The sequence below is a fragment of the Podarcis raffonei genome, chromosome 15 (genome assembly GCF_027172205.1).
Source record: "Podarcis raffonei isolate rPodRaf1 chromosome 15, rPodRaf1.pri, whole genome shotgun sequence".
NCBI lineage: Eukaryota > Metazoa > Chordata > Lepidosauria > Squamata > Lacertidae > Podarcis > Podarcis raffonei.
In genome coordinates this window covers 43,688,318-43,713,886 of record NC_070616.1, presented here as the reverse complement: position 1 = coordinate 43,713,886, position 25,569 = coordinate 43,688,318, and the positions used below count along the sequence as shown (strand labels likewise).

Here is a 25,569-nt window from a genome sequence, read left to right as displayed (position 1 = left end):
CCCAGGCTCTCCGTGGCTCCTGGCCGTGATGGCTGCGTTCTCCTCTGGCTCTGGGGGCAGGATGTCGCTGAATCTACGCTACTGGGAATCATCAGCAGGGAGGGCATTTGGGCACTCAGGTCCTGCTTATGGGTTTCCCAGAGGCCTGTTTCTCTCTGTGAAGACCAGATGCTGCATGAGATGCGCCTTTCGCCTGATCCAGCAGGACTCCTCTCATGTTCTTAGTGGCCCTGCTGGCCTGTCTTTGTGCCAATGCCCTCTCAGGTGGCCCTGCATCAAAAGGAGCAGTGTGCAAGCAGCTCTCTTGGAAGGCAAAATATTCGCACGCGCACACGCAGCACAAGAAAACCCAAACAAATCAACGGAGGTGGCCTGAGCCTGAAGCACAGACCTGAGCCGGGGGGGCGGGGGTTGATTAGGTCTAGCCTGTCTCAGCAGAGCAGGTTCTTGGTGGCTGAGTGAAGTCAGGGGCAGGTTGAGACAGAGCTGGGGAGTGGCTGCAAAGGAAGTGCTAACACCTGTCAGGCCAAGCCTGAGATTTTTGCTTTTACCCCCACATTCCTCTGACTCTTCTTTCCTGCTGCAAGTAGAGCAGTTGCTGCCCCAGATTGGCTGTAGGCAGAGAGCGCGGTCCAGCGCTTAGCAGCTTCAGACGTGGCCAATTACCTGCTGCAGGACTGTCAGCTGCCAAAAGCAGCCTCAAGAGAGCTGCACCTGGAAGCAAGGGAACGGGGTGGGGGTGGCCCTTGCATATCCCTCCCCACTCCAGCCAGGGGGAGAAAAGAAGAGAGTCAGATGGAAGGGAAAGGGTGGAGCAGCCCTGTCCCCCTATTATGCCATGGCCACCAGGCTGCTTTTGGCTTAAGTCATACTTTGGTGGGGCTGCATGTCATCTGGCCCCAAGGCGAGGGGCCGCTCCCCCGCTCCCCATGCTGCCATAGTCTCAAAAGACAGTCACGTGAGGACACACAGCCTGGCCCAACGTGGGCAAACTGGATTCCTCTGCCAGCCCAGATAAGCAGGGAGACCAGGCAAGGCTGGGCTGCGTGACAGACGAGGGAGACAGGCTGGGAGCCTCTGTGCCGCTACCAGCCACCAGCATTCCAGTCCTCTTTGAGGCTGCGCCAATAGGCCTGCTGGAGCATGCCTCCTCTCTCTCTCTGCCCTCTTTCCCCTCCTCCAACTGCTTCTTTTATTTCATCAAAACACATAAATGATGTGAAGCAATAAGATGTCGCACCCAGAGGAAGTGAAGGAATCTACCTGTGATTCTCTTTTCCCTGCTGGGAGCCCCAGAGATATGACACATCATCCATAGGCTTCCCTCCTGCAGCCCTTTGTCCATGCAAACCACAGACTAGTTCTGCACATCACAAAACCTGATTGGGGGGGCGTTGTGCCAGCTGAATATGTGAGCTTCCCCCCAGAAGGAGGGGGGTTCTCCCCCTCCAGTCTTCCATACGCACAGAAGGCTGCAGATGAGGGGTGAGCCTCCTGCCGCTGCTGGACTGCAGCTCTCCCCACTCCCTGCCAGCATGACCAAGGGCAGGGAGAATGGGAGACGCAGGACACCAACGGCTGGAGTGCCACAGGCTCTGCTGTGGACGAGGGAGGGAGACGTGGCAGGAAAGGCCCCTTGGGTGAGCCTTCGGGAGCGGAACGGCCAGCAGAAATAGGGTGGTAAAGAAGTCAAGATGGCTCCCACTTGGGACCTGTTTCAGAAGGCAGATCCTTTATCACACTGGCCAGAGTGTTTGCTGCATCTGCAGTGAAATGCCCACATTGAGTTTGAACAGGGTGAGGGGCACAGAAGGCAAGCGGTCTTTCTCCCTATAGAGAGAACCCAAGAAATCTAGGCTGACCTTTCACAAGTGGACCCACTGGTTATCTTGCTGGAAGAGTAGGGCCCTGCAGAGCTGACTCCACCCACCTCTCTCTAGCTCAGGATCTTATTTACAGTGGCTCTATGGAAGCATGCAAGGGCTAGAGAGATGGATGCAGTGAGGGGCCCACTTCTCTAGCAATGGGGAGGCGGCAGCTCACAGCCGGCCACGTCACTGCCAGGGGCCTTTGGTCCACAGAGATCTCTCGTATCCCCTCCCTTCCCCTCCCTAATCCACCCCACCCCCTCCAGTCTCTAGCGCCCAACACTGATGTTGCACGTCTTGCAGCTGGGATCCTTCTTGGCGTCGGCCGTCGAAAGGCTCATGAGCTGATGGCCGCTGATCTCCCCCAGCACCCCTAGGCTGAGGTCAACAGGCTCGGTGTAGATGATCTCCAGGATGATGTCCTGGGCATGGCGGTAGACCAGCTCGCCCTCCTCCACACAGCAGGTCAGGAACTTGTTGCCCGTAATGTCCAGCTGGGGCAAGCGCTCCTGGCAGAAGTTGTCTCCGGGGGACCCCTTGGGCGCCAGCACCAGGATGACATAGTGGTAGGCGGTGTACATGCAGTAGAAGTCCGCAAAGTAGAGGTTGGTGTTGGGGCCAAAGAGGCGCTGGGCAGGGATCTGGAGGCGGTAGCGGCCGTAGGGGGAGTCCTGCGGGGGCTGCCCTGTGTTGAACTCGGTGTTGCAGCTGAAGAAGATGCCATGCAACATCCCGCTGGTGGGAGAGCCGTGGCTGCCGCTGTTGTCCTTCAGGTAGGGCTTCATGACATTCCCACTGTGAATTCTGGCCAGGAGGGAGAGGCAGACAGTCAGCCACAAGGGGGGGAAGCTGCGGTCAGGACGGGCCTTAAATGTAAAGAGCCCTTCTGACTATGCCCCCGCCCTGAATTATAGGAAGTGACCTCAGGAAGGTGGGAGGGGATCATCAGGGCTTTCTTATTTTATTGTTACATGAATAGCTATTTATTTATTTATTTCATTTATATGCAACATTTATCTTCCAAGGAGCTCATGGTGGTGGACATGGTTCCCCCCCCCCATTTCATCCCCACAACAACCCTGTGGAGTAGGTATGGCTAAGGGTTGGTGACTGGCCCAAGGTCACCCAGTGAGCCTCGTGGCTGAGTGGGAATTCGAACCCTGCTCTCCCAGGTCCTAGTCTAGCTCTCTAACCACTGTACCACACTCTGGAGCAGGTGAAGCAACCTCTGACCCCCACCCTTAGTACTTCAACCTAGCTCAGGGAACAGGAGTGAGAGGCAGTGTGAAGCAGTGGTTCAAAAGTTTTAGACTAGGCCTTGGGAGTCCTGGATTCAAACGCCTACTCAGTTGTGAAGCTCACTGGGTGACCCTGGATCCTTTGTGATCTCTCAGCCTGACCTACCTCACTGGGCTGCAGGGAGGATAAAAGTGGGTGAGGAAGGGAGATTTATGCATCACGCTCTGAGCTATTTGGAGGAAGGGAAGAAAGAAAATGTATTTCTTTTCATTTTTTTAAGTGTATTATATAATGGTCACCGTGTTGGCCTAGATCCAGGGAGGTCAGGGTTCAGTTTCCTATGCAGCCTTGAAGCTCACATAGACTAACCTACTTTACAGGATTGTTGTGAAGAGAAAATTAAGGAGACTTTGAGTTCCTTGGAGGAAGGATGGGATAAAACGGTAATGACTGGAAACCTTGATCAAAATGGGGGAGTAGCAGGAATCCAGAGGCCTGACCTGTATTCTCAGCTCTGGTGGAGAGTCTGAAATGGATTTCACCTTTAAGACAAGACAACGTGGGAAGGTGAAGCATTGCAGCTTATGACTGGGCAGTTCTTTGAGAGGGTCCCCCCCACCACCCACTTTCTAGGATCCCTAACATCAGACTAGAAGGGAGACTCTAGAATAAACGTTGGGGTCAGCAACTGGAGGCCCCGGGTCCAAATCCAACTCTCTGACGTCATATCGGATGTCATATCACACCTCTGTCCAGTGCAATTGTCAGAGGGAGAAGAGGGATATGGGCAAATGATAACCGTGACAACGGGATATGGCAACTTGGCGTGGAGGAAGGGATGGGGTACCAGCATCCATTTCCTGCCACTCTGGTCCCCATTCGCACATGGCTTGAAAGCCCTTACCTGACATGCTGGAAATATTCCTTGGTGTGGTTCCGATAGAAGACGGAGAACCTGAGCATCCTTCCTGCAATGAGTTCCGCTTTCTCCTGCAGCTGCGCCAAATGCTCCTTCGCATAGTCTGCAGGGGACACCAAGGGAACAGGGTTTCATCAAATTCTCGATCAATTGCCACATGACCAATCTCCACCTCTCTTCAGCCCCCACCCCAATATATCCCTATCCCCTTCTTCTTCTTCTTCTTCTTCTTCTTCTTCTTCTTCTTCTTCCCACACCTGGATCTTTTGCCTCCAGCCAGTTCTCTTGCTTGTCACCCCCACCCACCTCACCTGCTCTGGGCGTCTTGCAATGGCATGCCTTTTGCCTCCCACTCAGAGACTCTTGCTTCATCACGAAATCTGGATTTACTACCTTTCAGCACCACTCAGCCTGTTCCAGCTCCCATCAAACAAGGCCCCGCCTTTTAGCTAGCCCAAACAAGTGTGTGTGTGTGTGTGTGTGTGTGTGTGTGTGTGTGTGTGTTATAAAATCTCCCTTATTCCTTAAACTTCAAAACATACAGTACAGTGGTACCTCGGCTTACATACGCTTCAGGTTACAGACTCCGTTAACCCAGAAATATTACCTCGGGTTAAGAACTTTGCTTCAGGATAAGAATAGAAATCGCGCAGCAGTGGCACGGCGGCAGCAAGAGGCCCTATTAGCTAAAGTGGTGCTTCAGGTTAGGAACAGTTTCAGGTTAAGAACAGAACTCCGGAACCAATTAATTACGTAACCAGAGGTACCACTGTAATGGCCCACATTCCCTTTCCCATCCATGCAAGTAGGTCTTTTGAGACTGCTTAAGTGCTTTCAGACAAGGCACCAGCTTGTAGGCCGTGGTGTTGTGGAGCAGAAATGTGGAAGAGTGCAGAACAGGCACTTTTTTTTCAGAGCAGGAGTGATGACATTCTCTTCTGGAGCACCACAGTAATTAACAAACCCTCCATAGGGAAGAAGTGATATTGAGTTTTACTATTGTTAGTTGGCAGAAAGAAGTCAGAGAATAAGGAAAATAATCAAGAAGAGGCTGGATACTTCTTTCCTTTTCCTTGACGGGGTTCCTACCTCTTGGCAGAAATGTCTGTCCTTCTATTTAAAAGCTAAAGCCTGCATTTCAGCTGGCTGAATAGCTTTCCTTAAAGCTCATTTACAAATTGAACCTATGCAGCCAGCATCCCTGAGTTCAATGGCATTTACACCCAGATAACTATGCACAGCCAAGCCACAAACAATAGTGAGATGTGTTATTTTATCTCCAGTCTAATTACAGGGACAGTCATGGTAAGCTTCTGAATTTCAAAAATTTACCATTACACTTTTAAAAAGCAAATTTTATCCTACGGGACCGCCTCTCCTGGTATGTCCCACAGAAGAACTTACGGTCTGCAAATAAAAACATCTTGAAGATCCCAGGCCACAGAGAGGTTAGGCTGGCCTCAACTAGAGCCAGGGCTTTCTCGGCCGCGGCTCCAATCTGGTGGAACGCTCTGTCACAAGAGACTAGGGCCCTGCAGGACCTGACATCTTTCCACAGGGCCTGTAAGACAGAGCTGTTCCACCAGGCCTTTGGTCAGGGCGCAGCCTGACCCCCTCCTCTGGCAATCTGCACAGAATTTTGCTTAATGGTTGCCATCAATTTGATTTTAATTAATTTTTATAATGAAAGGTTTTTAGAATGTTGGATTATTTTGATTGTTGTTAGCCGCCCTGAGCCCAGCTTCGGCTGGGGAGGGCGGGGTATAAATAAAATTTATTATTATTATTATTATTATTATTAAATTGCAGACACTGGGGTGGTTGGTGGGTGAGAGTGATTTGGATTGGGACCCAGGTGCAAGGCAAGGGGGGGGGCTCTCACTGCAGCAGTCCTGAAATAGATCAGGGCCCCCACGTCTGCAATTTGCTTTGTGCGGCACAAGCTTTCATTGAAGGAAAAAAAGCTTCCCTTAAAAATGAGTGCCTAGGGCCTTGTCAGCTATCTCAGTTCCTTTGAACTTACTAGGAAGTGGAATAAATTTATCTCTTGGGGCTCATTCAGACTTCTGCTTTCTAGGCACGGGAAAAGTGGAAGTGTGGATGAGCCCTTAGTGAACAGTTGGGTAAAATCCTGCTTGCCAGCTTTTCCTCCTGTCTGGTTGTGGGGAAGCTGTGGCCCTCCAGATGCCCTGGGACCCCAACTCCCACCAGCCAGGGTGGCCAGGCAGCATATGGAGAGCCACAAGTGCTGCATCCCTCTTGTATCTTTTTCACCCATAAAAGTCAGAAGCTTCCCTTTTAAAAATAAGAACAAAAATGTCAAGGTGTCTGAGGTGTATGAAAGAGGCCTCCCTGTGGCCGTGACTCCAAGACGTTGCCATCGAGGTCAGCAGGTTTTCCAGAAGAGAGCAGCTCTGGGGGCTGCTGTCTCCGTGAGTGAGGCCCCCTGCCCTGCCCTAGTACCTCTAGCGCAAAAGATCCGCTGCACAAGGCAGCCACGTTGCCAGGCCTCCTTCTGGGAGGCTTCTAAACAGAGGCAGGATGGCCATCTCTTAGGGATTCTTTAGCTGTGACTCCTGCCTTGCAGGAGGCTGGACTAGATGAGCCTGGCGGTTCCTTCCAACTTTACAATTCTCTGATTCTGCAGTTCTATTATTCTCTGATTCTAGCATGTATTTTATTTATCTGCTGATTTATAAGCTGCTTTGCAAGCCAAGCTACTTAAGTAGTGTTTAGTAAGACAAAATAACATAAAATATGGAAGGATACAAATTCAATGATTTAATTTTCATTGAAATGAATGACAGTGTTTCTGCAGTTTTGCAATCAATAGTCCTTAACATTCCTGGTTCAAACTTCCGGAAAAGCCTTCTTAAAGCAAAGGGGCCTTCAACAGGCACCTAAACACTTGTCTAGTTGGTAACTGAGTCAGAGGCTGCAACAAAAAGAGCACACTTTCTAGCAACATGGTAACCTCCAGATCGGGGTGAGGAACCTCCAGGCTGCAGACCAAAGCTGGCCCCTAGGCCTCTCTGTTTGGCCCACAAGGCCATTTACAGAAAGCCACACACACACCCCCCCCGCACCCCAGGTGATGGCGGGAGCAGCATGCTCCATGGAACTTTGAAGGAGAAGGTGGAGAGGGCATTTGAAGGTGTCTTCCCACCTGCCCATCAGCTGGAAGGCAAATGGAAGCATGCTCCCAATCTCTGAGCTCCTTCAAATCTTTGAAGGAAAAATAGTGGAGGGGGTCTCTTAAACACACAAATATGTTTACTAAGGGCTGTTGGTTCACTTTGAAGTCCCAACAATTGGAACGTGGATCAGCGGATGTCATGATGTTGTCAGGCGATTGACAGGTGGGTGGCTCTGCCCAGGGTGGAGGAGATAAAGATCTAGCCCTCTGGCCAGAAGAGGTTACCCACCCCTGCTCCAGATGTTTACAACCACAATTTCCACCAACCCTGACCATTTACTTATGTTAGCTGAGGCTGATGGGAGTTGTCTTCTAAAACACCTGGAGTGTGACGTGTTGGCTATTATGGTTCTAGTACATACTAAGTGCATCTCTGGGTGTGTGGCCCTCTCAAGAGTAGGACTGCCAAGGCTCAAGGCTTCTGCTGAACACTCACCTCCTGTGCAGAATTCAATGGTCTCGCTCCATCCAGACACAAGGTACTCTCCGTCACTCTGCTTCACGGCCGTCTGCACGGCCACGCTGTACTCCGTCCGGGGACTCAGAAACCAATGACCCCGCACAGTCATGGGCAGAGCAACTGCCTTGGCCACTAGCTTGGTAGGGACATCCTGCCCAAAGAAAAGAATCAAGCCGCGTCAGGAATCAAACTAGATTTGGGGCCTGGAGTTTCCTGTGAAATGGCTGGGCCCAGGCGCCACCACCCTAGGCACCATCAGGAGAAGGGAGAGGCCAAGGTTTCTTGCTTTAATTCTGGATTGGCCACAGATGGGATGTTACATTCTCCCGGCCTGATAAAAGGCTGTGCTCCATCCTTTGATCTATGGCAGCCTTTGCCAACCTTTGCCCTCCAGATGCCTTGGACTACAACTCCCATCAGTCATCCCAACTCCAACTGAACTGACTGGGGCTGATGGGAGTTGCAGCCCAAAGCATCTAGATGGCCAAAAGTTGACAAAGGCTGGTCCACAAAATAAGATAACCCTTGTGCATCCTGCACCAACCCACTCCTGGCTTTATAGACTAGTGCACTCTCCAAATAGTCTACTTCCCAATTTTTCTACCTTCCCATATCTGCTTGTCTGCCATGAAAGTTCTGTGTGGCTGCAGCAAAGCACCTGGGCAAAGCAGAGGATTTGACAACCATGTTTTTAGGGTGCTACCTCAGTCCATGCAGGACACTGGCTAGCACTGTTGGGCCTCCCCATTATCTCATGCAAGCCGAGAGGGTGCTCTGCAACTGACAGCTGGCACTCCCGCAAAGCTGTGCAGGTGAAGGCATTGGGGGGGGGGGCAACCTGCCTTTCAGCAGAACTTTTCCTCCCCTTTTTTTTAATTTAAAATACGTACAGAGTGCCCTTTATTCTGAGATCTCAGGATGTGGAAGACAAATATATAATTTAAATTTATATTATAAGACTAAGGCAGAGGGAAAACAACAACATGACTCATTTGTGCAGGAAGTTGAGCCTGTTATTCATTACTGGAGCAAGGTACAAGATGCCACTCAGTTGCATGTTATGTTAGGAACAATCAGATTAATTCATCATTTGGAATCCTTGGCATAATTTTAAAAAATAATAATAGTCTATTAACAGGCAAGAGCAGATTTTTAAAAATTCACCCCGGAGAAGGCCCTCTTCTCCACCATTAAAGATCTTCTAATTCAGGAACCTTTAATCCTGATGCATTTCTCTATGCATTGCATTAGATGGGGAGGCTTGTCTGTACAGATTGTTTGCAAACTTGAAATGGTGCAGTGAATGACAGCCAGAGCTGTAGCTAGGTGATCTTGCACCCCTGGAAAAACTGTCCAGTTGTGTCCCCCAGCCATGGACAAATTAGCTCTTCTTTTCGCCTCTCCTCCAACCCCGCCCCCCCATTCAATTCACCCTCTATTAAAAACCTTTTCTTATGAGGCAATAATCAATATTTTTATTTATAGACATATTTATGGACATATTTCTAAGCCGATTTTGTGTGCGCCCCCCCTCGCCTGCGCCCCTGGCGGGGGCCCACCTCACCACCCCCTAGCTATGGCCCTGATGACAGCCAGGTTATTAACTGGGAGAGGTAGAACTGGTAATAATTGGCCAATGCTACCAGTTTCTTTCCAAACCCTGGAGCAGGAAAGCGAAGGGGCTGCTTGCTGCCCTATAAAAGTGCCTGTGTGTTAAGATCTTTGGTGAAGTGTGATCATGAGAGAGCACATACCTTGCATGACTGACCCAGGTTCAATCCCTGAAGCATCTCCAGCTAAAAGGACCAAAAAGCAGGGAGTGTGGAAGAACTCTGTGCCAGAAACCCAAGAGAGATGCTGCCAATCAGAGTAATGGCCAGGTCTAACAGTTTCCTATGTTCAGCAGAACCTATGCTCAGAGGCCATGCTCAGAAGATGGGGTCTCTCTATAGCCAGCAGGGCTCTACCTTATTCTTCTCCCCATTTGTCTAAGGTCGCCAGATAATGTTGAACTACAGCTCCCATCAGGCACAGCAACTACGGACAATGGTAAGGGATGATGGGAGTTGTAGTTCAGTAACATCTGGAGGGCCAGTGGTTCCCCACACCTGCTTTGGTGGTATTTTGTGGGTTTATTGGCTGCTGCCCATTACTGTTTGATACAGCTCCTTGCCAAGGGTGCAAGGGAGTCTAGATAATAAAAGTCCCACTCTAGCACTAGAAGGTGAACAGAAAAGGTTATCGATGATGCTTTCCTAAAACAACGGGCTGAGAAACATTGTAAGAAGAATCTGGCAGCTCTTCCTAAGCGCCGTTCTTCTAAAATCATATGCGAGGTGATGGGGCAATGAGGGTGCAGCAAGCTCCCACAAATCCCACATGGATCTGTGAAGTCCCCGGCCAGAGCCATTCAAAACACTACCTGCATCTTGGCTGGAATGCAGAGAAGTTTCCACCTGCTTTAGGGTCCTATTTGTCCCAAAATGTCACAGCTGCCCCACAGTTTAAGAGCTATGGCTCTAGTCTTTTGTTCAGCTGAAGACATTACTTTGATGGGCACTCAACAGCTTTTGATGCCTGATGGCAGCTGCCAGCCATTGAACACCTAACAGCCAGGTTGGGGGGTGAGTGATCTTGCCTTTGTGTGAGAATTAACAAGTTTTTTTAAATATCTGCTGTCTGATTAATGGGGGCAAATTTTTAATCAATCAAAAAGTTTTTAATAAATTAATCTAACTTGTTAACTGACAATATGCAGCAACCCTCCTTATGTGTTTACTATGTGGTGTAAAAGTACATTTTCTCTAAAGGTTTCAAAAATCTTTTGAGCACAACATTCCAGCCTCTACATCAATGTGCATCAAAGTCTTGTTTGAAACACTGAAGAATGGCCGCCCTAGGTGCCATAAAAAGATGGATGATGGATGTTGAGAGGCTTTTTGCTTACAGTGCTCGCAGAAGAAAAGGCACAGTATAAATTAAGCGTGGAGAACTATAACATTCATTAAAATAGTACTTGGTTACTGTGGAACACTGCAATATTTATTGCTATCAGTAATTATTGATGAACAGGGCAGTATGTTTCTGTGAAATACAGCAGCATTTTACTAGCACTGCATTCCCTGTGTACTCGCCTCAGTTTGTTTAAGTTTTAAAATGACTAATATGGTTGCTGTATACTCAGGTTTCAAAATGTAACACTGTAGTGAGGTCCGACTATTGCCTCTCCACCCTCATCCCAGGACCCGGATCTTGCTGAGTTGCTAAACCTGCATCCAGCTTGTACCACTTCGGATTATGGGGGGCTCACATAAGCCCCCTATGTCTCCATGCCAAATAAAATACATTCCTGTATATATGTCTCCATGCCAAATAAAATACATTCCTGTATATAGCATATCAGGGATACGACTGGGCAAGTCAGTCTATTTCCCACCTCTGTCAGCTGTGCATGTTTTCTTTCATAAGCCATTTCCACATGGAACTCCCTGCCCATTGATGGTGATGATGATGAAGAAGCAACCACATAGTGATGATGATGATGATGATTTCTACTACTACTACTACCACCACCACTACTACTTAATGCCCAGGTGTCTTCTAAGTGGTTAACAAAACATCATTAGAAAAGTGCTTTTACTGTCCTGTTTTTAGCACCTGTTAAAAACTTATTTGTTTAAGAATGCCTACCCAGACATAAATTTGACAAGCATTTTAATATGCCTTTTTCATGTTTATTTTTAAAACTTCTGATTTTATTTATATTGGGGGGAGGAAAGGTTAACTTGTTTTTAGCATCTGATTTTATGAGTAATTTTAATATATTATTTTATATTTTATGCAAACTGCTTAGAGGTTTAGTTGATTAAGCAGTATGTAAATCCTGTCAAATAAATAAATAAAACCGTAAGAGTTAGGCAAATCTGCTCCTGTTTGCATAATTTTGTACATATCTTTTCAAATACCTTGCCTTTTCGTATGCTTTCATTTTAATCTAAACTGCATGTTTTTCTACACATTGTCATGCAAAACCCAAAGGATAACCGCATTCTGATCTGGATAGCAGCTTGGGGAAATGCAGACTGAACAAAATCCTTGAGGACCCCTAGCCAAGTGGAAAGTTCTTTCCTAGCCTCCTCTTAGACAGGCTCCTTGTATATGTACAGAGCACTTTTTATATGAATGAACATTTGGTCATGTGAGTCTCCACCTTTGACCTGAAATGGCATGGCCTTTTACCAGCATCCACGCTAGAACATTTAAGGCACTATCATGCCATTTTAAACATTCATGGCTTCCCCCCAAAGAATCCTGGGAACTGTAGTTTGTTAAAGGTTCTGAGAGCTGTTAGAACATCTCCATTTCCCTCCAAGAGCTACAGTTCCCAAGGTGCTTTATCAATCAATCCCGCTTCCCAGGGAACTCTGGGAATTGTATCTCTGTGGGAGGAATGGGGGGGTCTCCTAACAACTCTCAGCACCCATAACCAGGGGTCAGCAAACTTTTTCAGCAGGAGACCGGTCCACTGTCCCTCAGACCTTGTGGGGGGCCGGACTATATTGGGGGGAGGAGAATGAACAAATTCCTATGCCCCACAAATAACCCAGAGATGCATTTTAAATAAAAGGACACATTCTACTCATGTAAAAACACACTGATTCCAGGACCATCCGCAGGCCGGACTGAGAAGGAGATTGGGCCGGATCCAGCCCCCGGGCCTTAGTTTGCCTACCCATGCCCATAACAAACCCTAGGCCTAGGCAGAAACTGACAAAGGGTTTTAAAAAACCCATCCTCTTTCAATGTAGTTGGAATAGCCCAATGAACAGAGCAAGTGCTTTAAAAATATTTGTTAGTAAGGGAGAACATGGTCACACCAGCCAGCAGGCCACCGGGGGTCCTCTGCGGAGCAAGGCTGTTTCTGTGGCAACAGCAAATGTGGAAGAGTCAGGAGACGGCAGCAAAAGGGAGGGGAGAAAACCTTCTCACAGAAAGGGTAGTGTGTGTGTGTGTGTGTGTGTGTGTGTGTGTGTGTGTGTGTAAATTAATGTTAAACATTAAGTAGCATTGTCATAGCAACCAACCAACCAACCTGTTAAACAGCATCCAAATTAGTGACTCCATTTCAGAGGGAGAAAGATGTGAGTAATTCATTTCACGACTCTGCAGCCTCTGTTCAGAAACATACTTTTTAAGTGTTCTCATTGTGAGGGTGTCACACACACACCCCTACACCTCAAACAGCTTTTAAAGCTACTCGCCCATCTCTGTTTTATAGTAAGAGAAAGCCTTTGTTCCCAGGCTTCCCTGGAGAAAAAAAATTACCACTGAACTAGTTTGCTTTCCGCAGAGCAATGCCCAAAGCCTTCCAAGTGAGCGATCTGGTTATTATCAGAAGCATTGGTAGGTTCATAAATATAGAGGCAGCCACAGCATGGAGCACTGGCGGTAGGCTGCCTAGTGCCCTTGCCTTGTATGTCTTGGACCACTGCTCCCATTAGAACCGACTGTGGGCTGTGCAACCACAGAACATACAATCTAGCCCATCAGGAGGGCATCTCATTGCTCACCCCTAGTGGTTGGTAATCAACAGCTGCCAACAAGGATCTAAGTCTGCGTGCAACTGAAGCAAAGGGGGAATGCTTTTTATTGGCTGAAGGGATTGCTAGTAGAGATGTATTGGAGAGCATGTCTTGCCCCACCCTGTATGCTAGGGATGAGGAACCTGTGGCCTTCCTCAGATGCTGCTGGACTTCCACTCCCATCAACCCCAGATAGCATGGCCAATGGCCAGAGATGATGGAAGTTGTAGTCCAACAACATCTGAAGTCCACAGGTTCTTCTGTTTCACCCCTGCTGAACACCAAGGCAGCCCATTGTAACAGCTCACCCGGTGCTTGAATTTGTTGGAGTTCTTGTTCTCTTTTTTGTTCAGGTCGATGAAGTAGTGAGTGACTCTGTTTAAGTCTCCAACATCCATGGCCCAGGAGATCCGGAATGAGTCACAGGTGATGTTGTTGATCTCAATGCTGTGTGGGGTGGACAGCAACTCCATGATCCGGCCAGTTCGGCTCCTATGGTTGGAACAGACAAAAGACAGTGAAAGATGGGTGCTCAAGGGGGGAGATTTGCAGCAACCAAGGTCCAGCTGGGTGTGGCCAGAATACCCTGGTACCCTGGGAAGGCGTTCACACTGGCACAAGGACGAGGTGTCTTGAGGCTGCTTGCCACTGGTGCAGTCACCCTCCTTACCAAATGTTCTGAAGATGGAGAAGGCCTCATAAGCTGCCTTGGGCTGTCAGAGTCCCCTTCTGACGCAGAAAGACATTATTCAACCTGGAACCCTCTAGCTGTAACTGCAACCTTTTGCATGCAAAGCAAACCTTTCCCACTAGGGATGGCAAATCAGTCCACTTCAGTTTTTGTCTCTGTTCCTCATTTTCCCAATCTTAAATTCTGTTCTCCTTGACAGTTTGCAATTTTCTTTTATAGAATCTTTTAAATTCATCAGGACTTGGGTTTAAATTTATCCCAATATACACAGTTTTTTGTATGAAATGCTGTCTGAGATTTATTTGTGATATTTATATTTCCCTTAATATAAAGCATTTTGTATGTTATTTTCTCCTATATATGCATTTTAACGCACACCACCTTAGAATGTACTCTTTTGTACACATTTCTTGGTGGAAGAAATGTACTGCACAATTCAGAGCAGCACAAATCTTAAAGAACGGTGGTGCTTTAGTACACATAGTGGTTCAAAAAGTGTGAATTAGGCAGATCCACCTTTAAATGTGAACTTAATTGACTTTCTTTTCCACCTGTATCAACCACAGAGCTATGAGCCCTTCCCCAAACAATCCTTACCTCCAGACAGGGACCCTATAGTTACTGGTTCTACCCCAACTACCCCACTCTCCCTCATGTGTCTAATTAATTCTTTCTGCAACCATGGAGCCATTTGAAGAGCGGGTGTCATCCCACACAAAGCCTTGACAGAGCAGACGGCTCCTTGCAGATGTCAGTGCTCAGAGAGTACATGGCAAGCATCGGAAGGGACAGATTCAGAGCAGATGGTGCTAGGGAGGGAAGGGGCTCACGGCCAACAGGCTCAGAAGGAAGGGGGGTAATATTTGTTTTGAGGCAGAACAAAGGGGAAGCTCAGGTAGGGAGGGAAACGCATGTGCAGGCATGTAGGAGGCATACAGAGGAAGCACCACATAGGCATCTCCATATAATTTGGTGTGGAGGGTGAAGTAATCCTGTCTTGCAGAGTATGAAATCTGTTTTCCATTTCATATAAGGCAGTTTGGCTTAACACCACTGTGCAAACAAGCTGGAGAGTGATACAATTTGGACAATGCTGCAGCTATGCTTCTTTTCTTTTTTAGAATAAGTGTTGCTATTATTCACATAAATCACACGTGCTTGGTGTAAAATTGGTGCACAGCTAATGCACAGTCACGCACGCATCCATCTGTGTTGTCCAAACCCGTGAGTGTGGAAAAACAGGCTGTATAACTATAATTCTGTAATGCTTGTCACAAAAATGAGGTGTGCAACGTGAGTTTGTGCACTGCATTTGTGACCCTTGTATGCACAGGCAAAACAAGTAAAGATGCTGCTTTGGTGGTTACAGATGACTAGAAGGTCAGTAAGCAAGGAGGCTGGTTCCTGCTAGTAGCTTCTGAGCCCCCCTGCCTCCTTGTACTTGAAATATTTCTGTTACTACACAGCCTGCTTGCTTGCCTGCTGCCCCTGCCTTTCCTACTCAAGCAACAAAGATGACTAAAATGCCACAAGTCTCGGGTACTCTTTCTCTCCTTAGAAGGAGAAGGAGAGGCCCTCTTCAAACTGGCCCCTGAAGTTTCCTACCACCTGGGGCAGCAGAAAGAAAGCACATGATGCAACCCAATGCAATGGCAAGATTCCCTAGATTGGCATTTTTTCGGTGGCTTTAAGGAAAAAGCTGCTGAAACTTCTTTCCTGTGGGTGGGTGCCTGCTGCTGTTTTGGCTACATAAGAATTGGCACTTGTACAACTTGGTGGCCATTAGAAAACAGCAGGGATGGGGCACATATGCTCCTCCAGATGTTTAGAACTATTACTCCCATCACAGCCCATGGCCAGGGATGATGGGAGCTGTAGTCTACATCAGGAGGGCACTATGTCACTTCCCTAGAAGGAAGCCAAAGACAACACATATCAGCACAGCCTTTCTTTAGGGTTTGTTCAGATGCTGTGCTGCCTTTTAATGCACCCAGGAGTTTCACTGGCAGCAGCATTTGGGGGAGCAATACATTGTGTGACCAAAGAGGTCTCTGGTCTTAGCCAGAGCAACTGTGCAAGAGAGGGAGCAGAGTACTGGCCTTGGGAGAGTTGTCGCTCTCCCAATTGAAACTGATAGGACTTTACAGTATCAGGGCTGTCATGTTGCGATGTGGGAGAAGAACTGTCCACCTTCTCCAAGCCCCAAAGCTCCCGCTTACTAGAACAAGCAGGACCCTCGGCAGGCAGGCAGGCAGGCAGAGGGTGGGTGGTAGCACTGGGGAAGCCTGAGCCAGGCAGGAAAGGGCTGCTGTTGCCCAGTGGCACAACATGTGTTTTTCATACCAAAGGTCCCAGATGGCATACCCAGCATCTCCTCTCTGGAACCCTGGGGGGCCACTGCTAGTCAGTGTAGGCACTACTGAGCTGGATGGAACAATGGTCTAACTTGGTACAAATATTCCTACATCCCGAAGGCACCAACTGCATCTTCCTTCATAACTATGGTGATGTTTACGGCAAAAGAGCTCTCCAGGTTGCGAGCCAGAAAGCCAACTCAAGGCTGCAGTCCTAAGCCCAGTTACAGAGTGGGCCATTTCTAAATACACATGCTTAGGACAGAAAAGCATAAGGGCTGGAGCAATCATTGAATCACAGAATTGTAGAGTTGGAGGGAACCCTGAGGATCATCTAGTCCAACCCCTGCAATGCAGGAATATGCAGCTGTCCCATCAGAGGATCGAACCTGCAACCCTGGTATTATCAGCACCATGCTCTAACCAACTGAGCTATGCATGCCCGAATTTTATTATGTCAATGTCTAAGATACTTTACAAAACCTCTCTGCTTAAATTACACACCAAACCAGTTGCCTTTTCAAATAAGGAAATCAGGTTTGGCATGATTTGTCCTTAAGTAATCCATGTTGGCTGCTTATTATCCAATTGTCTCTTATGTGCTTACAAATGGATTGTTTTATGATTTATTCTAATAGCTTGCCAAGGGTGGAAGTTGATTCCAGACATGTACAAGCATAACTCGTGTGTGTACTCTCACCTTCAGTGTTTGCCAAATGAAATGGAGGCCTATAAAGAATGTTAGCCAAAACGCTTGCAGACAAAAAACACAAAGTTGCCAATATTGTCTGAACTAGGAGATTCATGTTGTGACTTTAACAACTTGCCAGCTGACCAAGAGATGCCAAAGTTATTGCTTCTTCCACCTGCCCCTCTCTTTCCCCTGCTTGGTATACCCCTGGAGATAGTCACAAGGAAGGAATAGAGGTAGATGGCAGAACTGGGGAGGAACAGGAGGGGGCGCTGTCTCTGCTGCCTAACTGGTCATTTCAAAGCTACAGCATGAATCTCCGGTTGCAACATGGCAATCCAACAGAAGAGGCTTCTGACAGACAGACAGATGAAGAGTTAATCGCTACTTGACAGCTAAGAGAAAAACGCTTACGAGTCACTGTGACGTTTTTATAGTGGACCCTGGGAGAATTAAATCAGGTCTATGCCAAATTCAGACATAAACACACAGGATAGCCTTTGGGCAAATCTCTTTTACTCAGCCACAATGATTCTATTCTAAAATGTGAGTAATAGTAGGAAGCCTCACAAGGTATTGTGGGGATAAATGAGACTCTTGTGAGTTACCTCAACTTTCCCACTGCAGAGCTCCAGTGCCCTTAACAGCCTCATAGTGGCCATGAATCAGGGGTAGCCCATCAGGGGCCCTCCAGATGTTTAGAACTTCAACTCCCATAATTCTTGAGCATTGACCATACTGGCTGGGGCCCATGGGAGTTGTAGTTCTAAACATCCGGCAGGTAAACTGGTTACCCCTATCATAAATCAACAAGTGATAGTTTTGCCATCATTGAAATTTTCATGCCAGATCCAGTTTCACGTGATGATTTCTGGCTGTTATGCTGCTGCTAAGGGCACAGGAGTCCCGTCAGCAGGCTACCCTGCCTGTTTAAAGAAAGTAATCTCATTAGTCTAGAGGCAAGGCTTTAAAAGGTTAAACCCATTAAAGGAGAACTCAGATAATGGCTATGAACACGAGGAACCTGCTGTTCACTCTCTTGTATCATGGAAGCTCAAGAGTACCAAAGCTATTAACAAAGCAAAAGCAACAAAACACCATTTCCACAACACACACGAGAAGCTAAAAGGCTCAACAATGTCAGCTTCCTGTAAGAAGGCCTACAAACCCAGGTGGGAGAGGGGCAAGTCAGTGGCTGTTGGATGACATACCAATAGGATGCAACTTTACAGGTAATAAGCTTACAAATACAACCTTATGCATACCCGCCAACATTTTGCCAATGAAAATAGGGACATCCTAAATCTATTGTTGTTGTTACTATTATTTTACTATTTATACCCCACCCATCTGACTGGGTTGTCCCAGCCACTCTGGGCGGCTTTCAACATATATAAAAATATAATAAAACATTAAACATAAAAAACAACTTCCCTATACAGAGCTGCCTTCAGATGTCGGATAACTCCATACCCTCCAACATTTTTCTGATGAAAACAGGGATGTCCTAAGGAAGTGGGACATTCTGGGGTCAAACAGAAACCAGGGCGGCTTCTGTAAATCCAGGACTGTCCCTGGAAAACAGGGACACTTGGAGGGTCTGCCTCATGGCCTCCGTTGTCCCATCTGGGGGTTTGGCTTGAGCCTTGGCACCTCTTTTTAGAAATGAGCTAACAGGCCTGGCAAATGCATCTGTCTCATGAAGCTCCTACCTTCTGGGTGAACAAGCTAGGGCTCAGTCTGAGGAAAAAGTAGTAATTAGTCAGTGTGCTCAGGCAGTAACTGGCAGCAAGACGCTGGGAAACCCAGCCAACTGGGATATGTTTACAGGAAGGAAAGGGTCTGGACCATTCCTGCCTTGTTCCAAACTGTAGATGCTTTCCCTAGTTCTGTAAAGATTAGTGAGGTGATTAAATTGATTAGACCTAAATGCAAGCTGTTTGTGCCCTAGTTAATTTCACTCTTTAATTTAAAAAAAGACTTCACACTTTTACTTTTTTTTACACACACACACACACACACACACAGAGTGGTAAATATGCACATTGTCTTGATAAAAAAGAATGTAAACATGGTTTAAATCTACTCTGGGCATGGGGTGGAGAAAAGTCTATTAAACGAATCATATATACTATTCTGTGGGTTCCAATAACAGGCATACCAAAACACACACAAACAACTAGACATACTCAGGGGCTAATCCCAGTATTATACAGTACAGCTTGAATCACTACCCAAATCCTAGCCAAACTAGTTTGACCAGGGCAGAATACATATGACAGCGCACATGTTTGCTAAGGAAATGATGTTCTCAAAACAGCACCTTAAAAAAGCTATAATATCTGAACACCCCTCAGTTGCGCAAAACGTCTGTCTGAATTGAGGATGCAGGAAGAGTTTGTCTGCTCTGCCACAGAGTGTAGCAATGGCTGTGACTTTGGATAGTTTTAAAAGCAGATGAGACAAATTCAAGGAGGAGGCTAGAGCCAGATGGCTAAAGCCCTCCCACCCAGGTGCCCACCAGCATCTGGTGGCATCCTGCTGTGGAATCTAGAGGCTCTATATGGCCTTCAAAACCTGCAGCAGCCATGAGTGAGATTTGCCCCTGGTCCCCTTTACAGCCTTTTCAGCACTGGGAAGCTATGAATGTTTAAAGTGGTCTGATGCTGCTTTAAAGGAATGGTGCGGAGGTGGCCTGGCACAAGGCGACTTCCTATGTCCCTAAAGAGGCCCTCATGAAATGTAAACATCTACCTCACACCAGTCCCATTGGTGTGGCTTCACAGTTTCATAGCAAAATTAATCCAGACTAAACCACTTCCCATTCCAGATTAGAATGTCTGGGATAGAGCATGGATAGGAGAAAGGAAAATGTGAATCTGGTTTGGTGAAGCCAGTTCTAAATTAAAACAGACCAGCTCTTTCAAAGACCTTGTCATCATAACAGAGCATATGTGTTACGGCAGAGGCAGCTGGCCTATGTGACTCCAAAATGCAGTTTGGTTTACTCTGGCTCTAAAGAGAAGCATCCTGTATATTAACAAGAGGAACCAACTTGGTAGGGTGAGGCCTTATCTAGAGAGGACAAGTCTGTCCACCCCCATTGAGTGGGCACTGGATAAGTCATTTCCTGGGGTGAGTTTCCTTGCCCCTTTTCTTCACCCTTCCAGTTTAACTATGTAGGTGTAGACTAGGGTTTGAACTGCATTCCTAGCAGAGCCAAGTACCTAAAAACCTTCATGGAGAGTCAGTGTGGTGTAGTGGTTAGAGCGTTGGCCTAGCAACTGGCAAACCAGGGTTCAAATCCTCGCTCAGCTATTGCTCATGGTGACCTTGCATTTGTCACTGCCTCTCTGTCTAATCTACTTTACAGCATTGAGCCAGGCAAAATCGTGTGCACTGCCTAGAGCTCCTTGGAGGAAATTTAATGTGATAAAAATCTATGGAGAGACTACACTTGGCATGCTGTGTACAATTCTGGCAGCCTCATCTCAAAAAGCATATGATAGAGCTGGGAAAGGTCCAGAAAGGGGCAACCAAAATAGTCAAGGGCAGGGAGCAATTTCTAGTTTGGAAAAGGGCTAGTAAGTGTGGGGAGCACAATGAAGGTGTATAAAATTATGCATGATTCTGAGAAAGAACTCAGAGCAGACACAAAAAATACTTCTTCACCTGGTGCAGTTAAACTACGGAATTTGCCCGCAGTGTGGCTGGCTTTAAAAGAGGACTGGACAAATTCATGGAGGATGAGGCTCTCAGGGCCATGTCCACCACTGCTGTCGGAGGGGAGAGGGCTGCTTTCGCACTCGGGCCCTGCTTGTGGGCTTCCCTCAGGCATCTGGTTGGCCACTGTGAGAAGAGGATGTTGGACTAGACAGGCCTTTGGCCTGATCCAGCAGCCAGCCTCTTCTCAGGAAGGTTATCATGTAATAATAAAATCAAGGAGTTTGATGCTGAAGGGCGAAAGCTGCTGGTAGACACCTCAGTAGAGCTGTTTGGTTCTATCTACACTACAAATACTTTTGTGCTTTGCATCGCTTTTACCAGTTTGGCTTTCCCCAAAGGATCATGGGAGTCTCTTTGGTTTTGTGAGGTTGCTGACTGAGAATTCTCATGATTCGTTGAGGAGAGGAGTTTACTGGGAAGACAGCTAAAGTGTTTTCCTTCATAGATCGTTTCTGAAGATGCTGTGCTCCTTGATGACTCTCTAGAGTCCAGTCACACATGGCTTAGAGTCCCATCCTTGGCTTCTCCAAGAGCAAGAGGAATTAATGGGACATGTGAAAGGCCTAATTTCAGCCAAATAACACCAGAGCACGTGAATTAGAAACGGCATACGCCTTGTGTTGCATCACTACAATAAGCCTTTGGAAATGTGAGAGCATGGAAACACACTTTCGGGTCAGAGGATGTGACTTCAGGCAAGCTGGCACCTTGGCACCTCTCACCCTACTACTTTGCACATTTGTCTCCTAACCATCCGCGGTGACACCTCATGTTAGCATTACCACAATCCTGTGAAGCTACCCAGTAATCTTCCTGGTATAACAGAGATTTGGGAGTAGACTGCTTTTGCATCATGTTAACGGTCATTTATCATTGGTATGGAGATGGAGGAGAAATTCAATTCAGTTCACATTTAAAGGTGAACCTACCAAATTCTCATAATAATGCATATATTTGTGAAAATGGTGTAGAAAAATGCATTATATTAAGGGGAAACTGCGTTATAAAAGTGTGTATAAAGCTGTATACAAAAATGTGCATATCAGGAGAAATTTGTACTAAAATGCTGTTAACTTTTCATAAGAACTTTTTTTTAAAGTTGCAATCTGATGTGAAAATGTGAAGAACCGAATTTAAGATTGGAAAAATGAAAAAATGAAACTGATGTATTTGCCCATCCCTAACCATTTCCCTTTTAACTGAATAAATGATTGTTGTGATGATGATGATATATACATACCTAGCATTTACCTAGCATTTATTAGAATGTTCATAGTGTTTTCCATATATGCACCATAAGGCAGGGAACCACCTCAGGCGGTAAATGTGGTGTGGAGAGGCAATGTGGTGCTGATTAGAGTGCTGGACCTGGAAGACCAGGATTCTAGTCCCCCATCAGCCATGAAGTTTGCTGGGGGACCTTGGACCACTCAGCCTAACCTACCTCACAGGATTGTTGTGAGGATAAAATGGGGAAAGGGAGAACCATGGACACCACCTTGAGCTCCTTGGAGGAAAGTTGGGATATAAATGTCACAAATAAATGCTGGCAGAATACTTCTGTAAATAAATGCTAGGTGTGCCACACAGCAGATCCTGCACCCCCTAAATTAACTTGCTGCCCTCAGATGGCATGGAGGACATGATCCCATGGCCAGTGTCAAAGTAACATTCAGCTACTGCCAGTCCAGTTGACTTCTGTATGCAGAATGAGAAACCATTTTGTCCTTTGCCTCAGGCAGCAAAATGTATTGGGCTGGTCTGGCATATATGATCTCAGTAATTCTAACAATCTCCCTGGAAAGTACAGTGGTACCTCTGGTTACGAACTTGATTCGTTCCAGAGGTCTGTTCTTATTCTGAAACTGTTCTTAACATGAGGTGCCAGTGGTGGAAGTGCGCCTCTGGCGCTCGATTTCTGCTCACATCCCGGGGCAAAGTTCACATCAGGGAGCAACTACTTCCAGGTTAGCGCAGCTTGTAACCCAACACTTGCGCAACCAGAAGCATTCGTATCCAGAGGTACCACTGTAGGTCAGTATTACCAGTGCTATTTTTCTAGAGGGGAAATGGTGCTGGAATTCACCATGAACGCCTCCCTTGTTCTCTTATAATGGCAATAGCGTCCACTTGAGAGGGGCCAGAATTGAATTCTGGTGAGTTCTGGCTGAAAAAAAGGCCCTGAGTATTACTATCCCCGTACCGAGGCTGAGAGAAGTTTGCCTAAGCCTACCAGTGAGTTCATAAAAGAGATGATATCTGAGCAGGCAACATCCCAGTTCACAACTAACATTATAATCCTAACCATGTCTATGCAGAAGTTGTTGGCATCCATCTGTCTCAAGAGACAATAGAGTGTGCCTCCAACAGTGAAGTCAGCATCAAAGTGACCTCCTGGGACACAAGCCTGGGCAGTATGTATGGAGGTCCTGGGCTGCACAGACAACAAGACCCCCCCCCTCTCTCAGCCTCACTGATGGGGTCCAAAGGAAGGCAGAGCAAAATGTTTGGCACCAGCTGGGCTGCAGTAGTAGCTGGAAGGAGGTGTACAAGGTGCCACCCAACCGTCTTAGGGACTCCACTCCGGATTTATGTGCTTTACTCCTTAGCCTTTTCTTCTTCCAAAGATATACCACAAGGGAGCAGAAATTTAGGATCAGAGTTTTCCTTCTCCTAGATGGGCTCCCTTCCCACACTGACGAACCCCACCTGCCCTTTATGCAGAAGTAGGTTTTATCAAATTCAGTGGTGTTCACTCCGTGGTGAGATTAGAATTACAGTCTAACAGCCCAATCCAAACCCAATATTCACCAGAATAAACAAGACTGGAATAGACAGGGCTTGGGTTATCCCAGCTGAGTCAGGGATGTCCCGCAGAACTCATACCAGCACACACCTCAAAAGGGGGAGTTGGGTGGGGCAAGGAGAGAGTTACATCTAATCCAAACATTTTTCAGTTCAGTCACATTACCTAGCAATTTACACCAGCAAAAAGGGTGGTATAACTATATTTTAAAGGTTTGTTTTCTCTCTGACTGGATTTGGCCAGCTCAGTTGGCAGGAGCTGCACTCCTGAACAGAGTTTGGAAGAGAGATAACTTACACCAGCTTATATTAGGCCTCTGCAAATTCCACCAGCTTCCTGTACTTGGAGACGCTCTGCAAGTCTCTTCACCACTATGCTACACTAGTTCACACAGATGACTTGCCTTCTACCATTCAACTTCATTATCTTCATATGAGACCCTCCTCCAAGTCCCACCTTCACCTGAGGTTAGGCAGGTGGTGAATGGACAGAAGGCCTTTTTGACTGAGGTGCCCTGCATTTGGAATGCCCCACTTTAGAAAGCCCACCTGATGCCAACTCTGATACTTTTCAATTGGCAGGTGAAAGTTTTTTATTATTATTATTGTTTGCCCAGGCATCCAAAACAACTGTATAATCTACTGTTTTATAGTTCAGCTTTTCATTTTTATGGGTTTTTTTCTTTTTTTCTTTTTTTGGTGCTTTGGGGTTGCTATGTTCCCTTGAGGGCTTCCATATGCTGCCCTGGGTGCTTATGCAGAAGAACAGCTGGCAAATTTACTAACTAGCTAACCACTGCCTGGGACCTCAAGGGGATTCTCAGCAAATGGGTGGAGACTTGGAATGAGTGAAGCTAAATTATACCCTGGACCTCCAAGGAACATTCTCTTACAAGGTTGAAATACATGGGAAGAGGGCTCCTTAATGAAATCCATGAGCCTAATGCCAGTGTCTCTGTTAAGCCTAATGCTCTGCTGGTCATGCCTGCCTTTGGCCCACCTTAACAAAAATTGACTAGTTTCCCACTCAGTTTGGTCCTGTTGTCATTTTCATTTCCCAGAATGTCCCCAACTTAGCATCACTCTGCTGCATTGTGGGAAATCAAAATGGCATCGCTGAGCCACCCAGTGACGCTGCCTCCCACCACTGCCAAATAAGTCCAGATAAGTCCACCAAGGCCAACCACAGAGGAGGGGCTCGCTGGAGAGCACTGGCCGCTACACACCTGTCCCTGCATAAACAGCACCACCGTACGCCTCCCTGAGAGCTTCCTCAAACAACTGCAAACCAGGGCCAAAAGGCAGGTCCCCTCGCCCCCCCTCCTTGTCATTTGAATTATATCCACATCAATCCTAGCATCCTGATATTTAGGCAGCTACTAAATATGTTTTTGCTTAATAAGGCCTTTCCTGAAGTGTGGCTGAGTCATTTTATGGAAGAAGAACTGTACCATCATAGAGATGAGTTTACTGATTATTAAGAGTTTATCTTTGGTATTTCTGTCTCATTTTATTTTATCATACACCACTTCAGTAGTTTTCAGCCATTAAGAAGTTTATAAATCTGCAAAATAAATACTAATATTCATAATAAACATATCAAATAGTATGTTTGGTATTCATAACTTCCAATAATAAATTCACCACACATTTCCCTTCTCCATGTTATGGAATAAATAAGCTGTATTTCTGCTTCCCCTCTCTCACTTCCTGCCACCTTCACTCCCTCTTTTCTCCTTTGACTTTACTCCTTTTCCATCTACGTGAGCAGCACCTGCTTCCGTGGCAGCATCACAGCCCTTCCCTGCCAACTCCTTTCCCCGTGATGGCTCCTTTTGTGCTCTGAGAAGAAACTGCTTGTATTTATAGCTGTCTCCCTGGCAGCCCCCACGCCTGCTTTTTTCCCTGTCAGAATTCAGCTGATTAGAGCTGAACCCTCTGGTGGGCCTAATAAATCCATCTGATAGCACCAAATCTACCTTCTCGATAGCGGCTATGAGTTGAGCTGCAAAGAGGAGCAGCATGAAACTTATCTGCG

At 46.8% G+C, this 25,569-nt stretch overlaps 1 protein-coding gene across 1 annotated transcript in view; it reads right to left on the bottom strand.

The window, feature by feature from the left end:
* Nucleotides 1-1,715: 1,715 nt before the first annotated feature.
* PHYHIP (phytanoyl-CoA 2-hydroxylase interacting protein) overlaps nucleotides 1,716-25,569 on the bottom strand; it is a 40,845-nt gene continuing 16,991 nt past the window's right edge. The window contains exons 2-5 of the mRNA XM_053367045.1: nucleotides 13,573-13,756; nucleotides 7,659-7,833; nucleotides 4,012-4,129; nucleotides 1,716-2,672 (exon numbers count right to left, since the gene is read on the bottom strand). Of these exons, the coding sequence (XP_053223020.1) occupies nucleotides 2,138-2,672; nucleotides 4,012-4,129; nucleotides 7,659-7,833; nucleotides 13,573-13,737 (993 nt within the window). The 5' untranslated portion in view covers nucleotides 13,738-13,756 and the 3' untranslated portion in view covers nucleotides 1,716-2,137. The remainder of the gene's footprint in view (nucleotides 2,673-4,011; nucleotides 4,130-7,658; nucleotides 7,834-13,572; nucleotides 13,757-25,569) is intronic.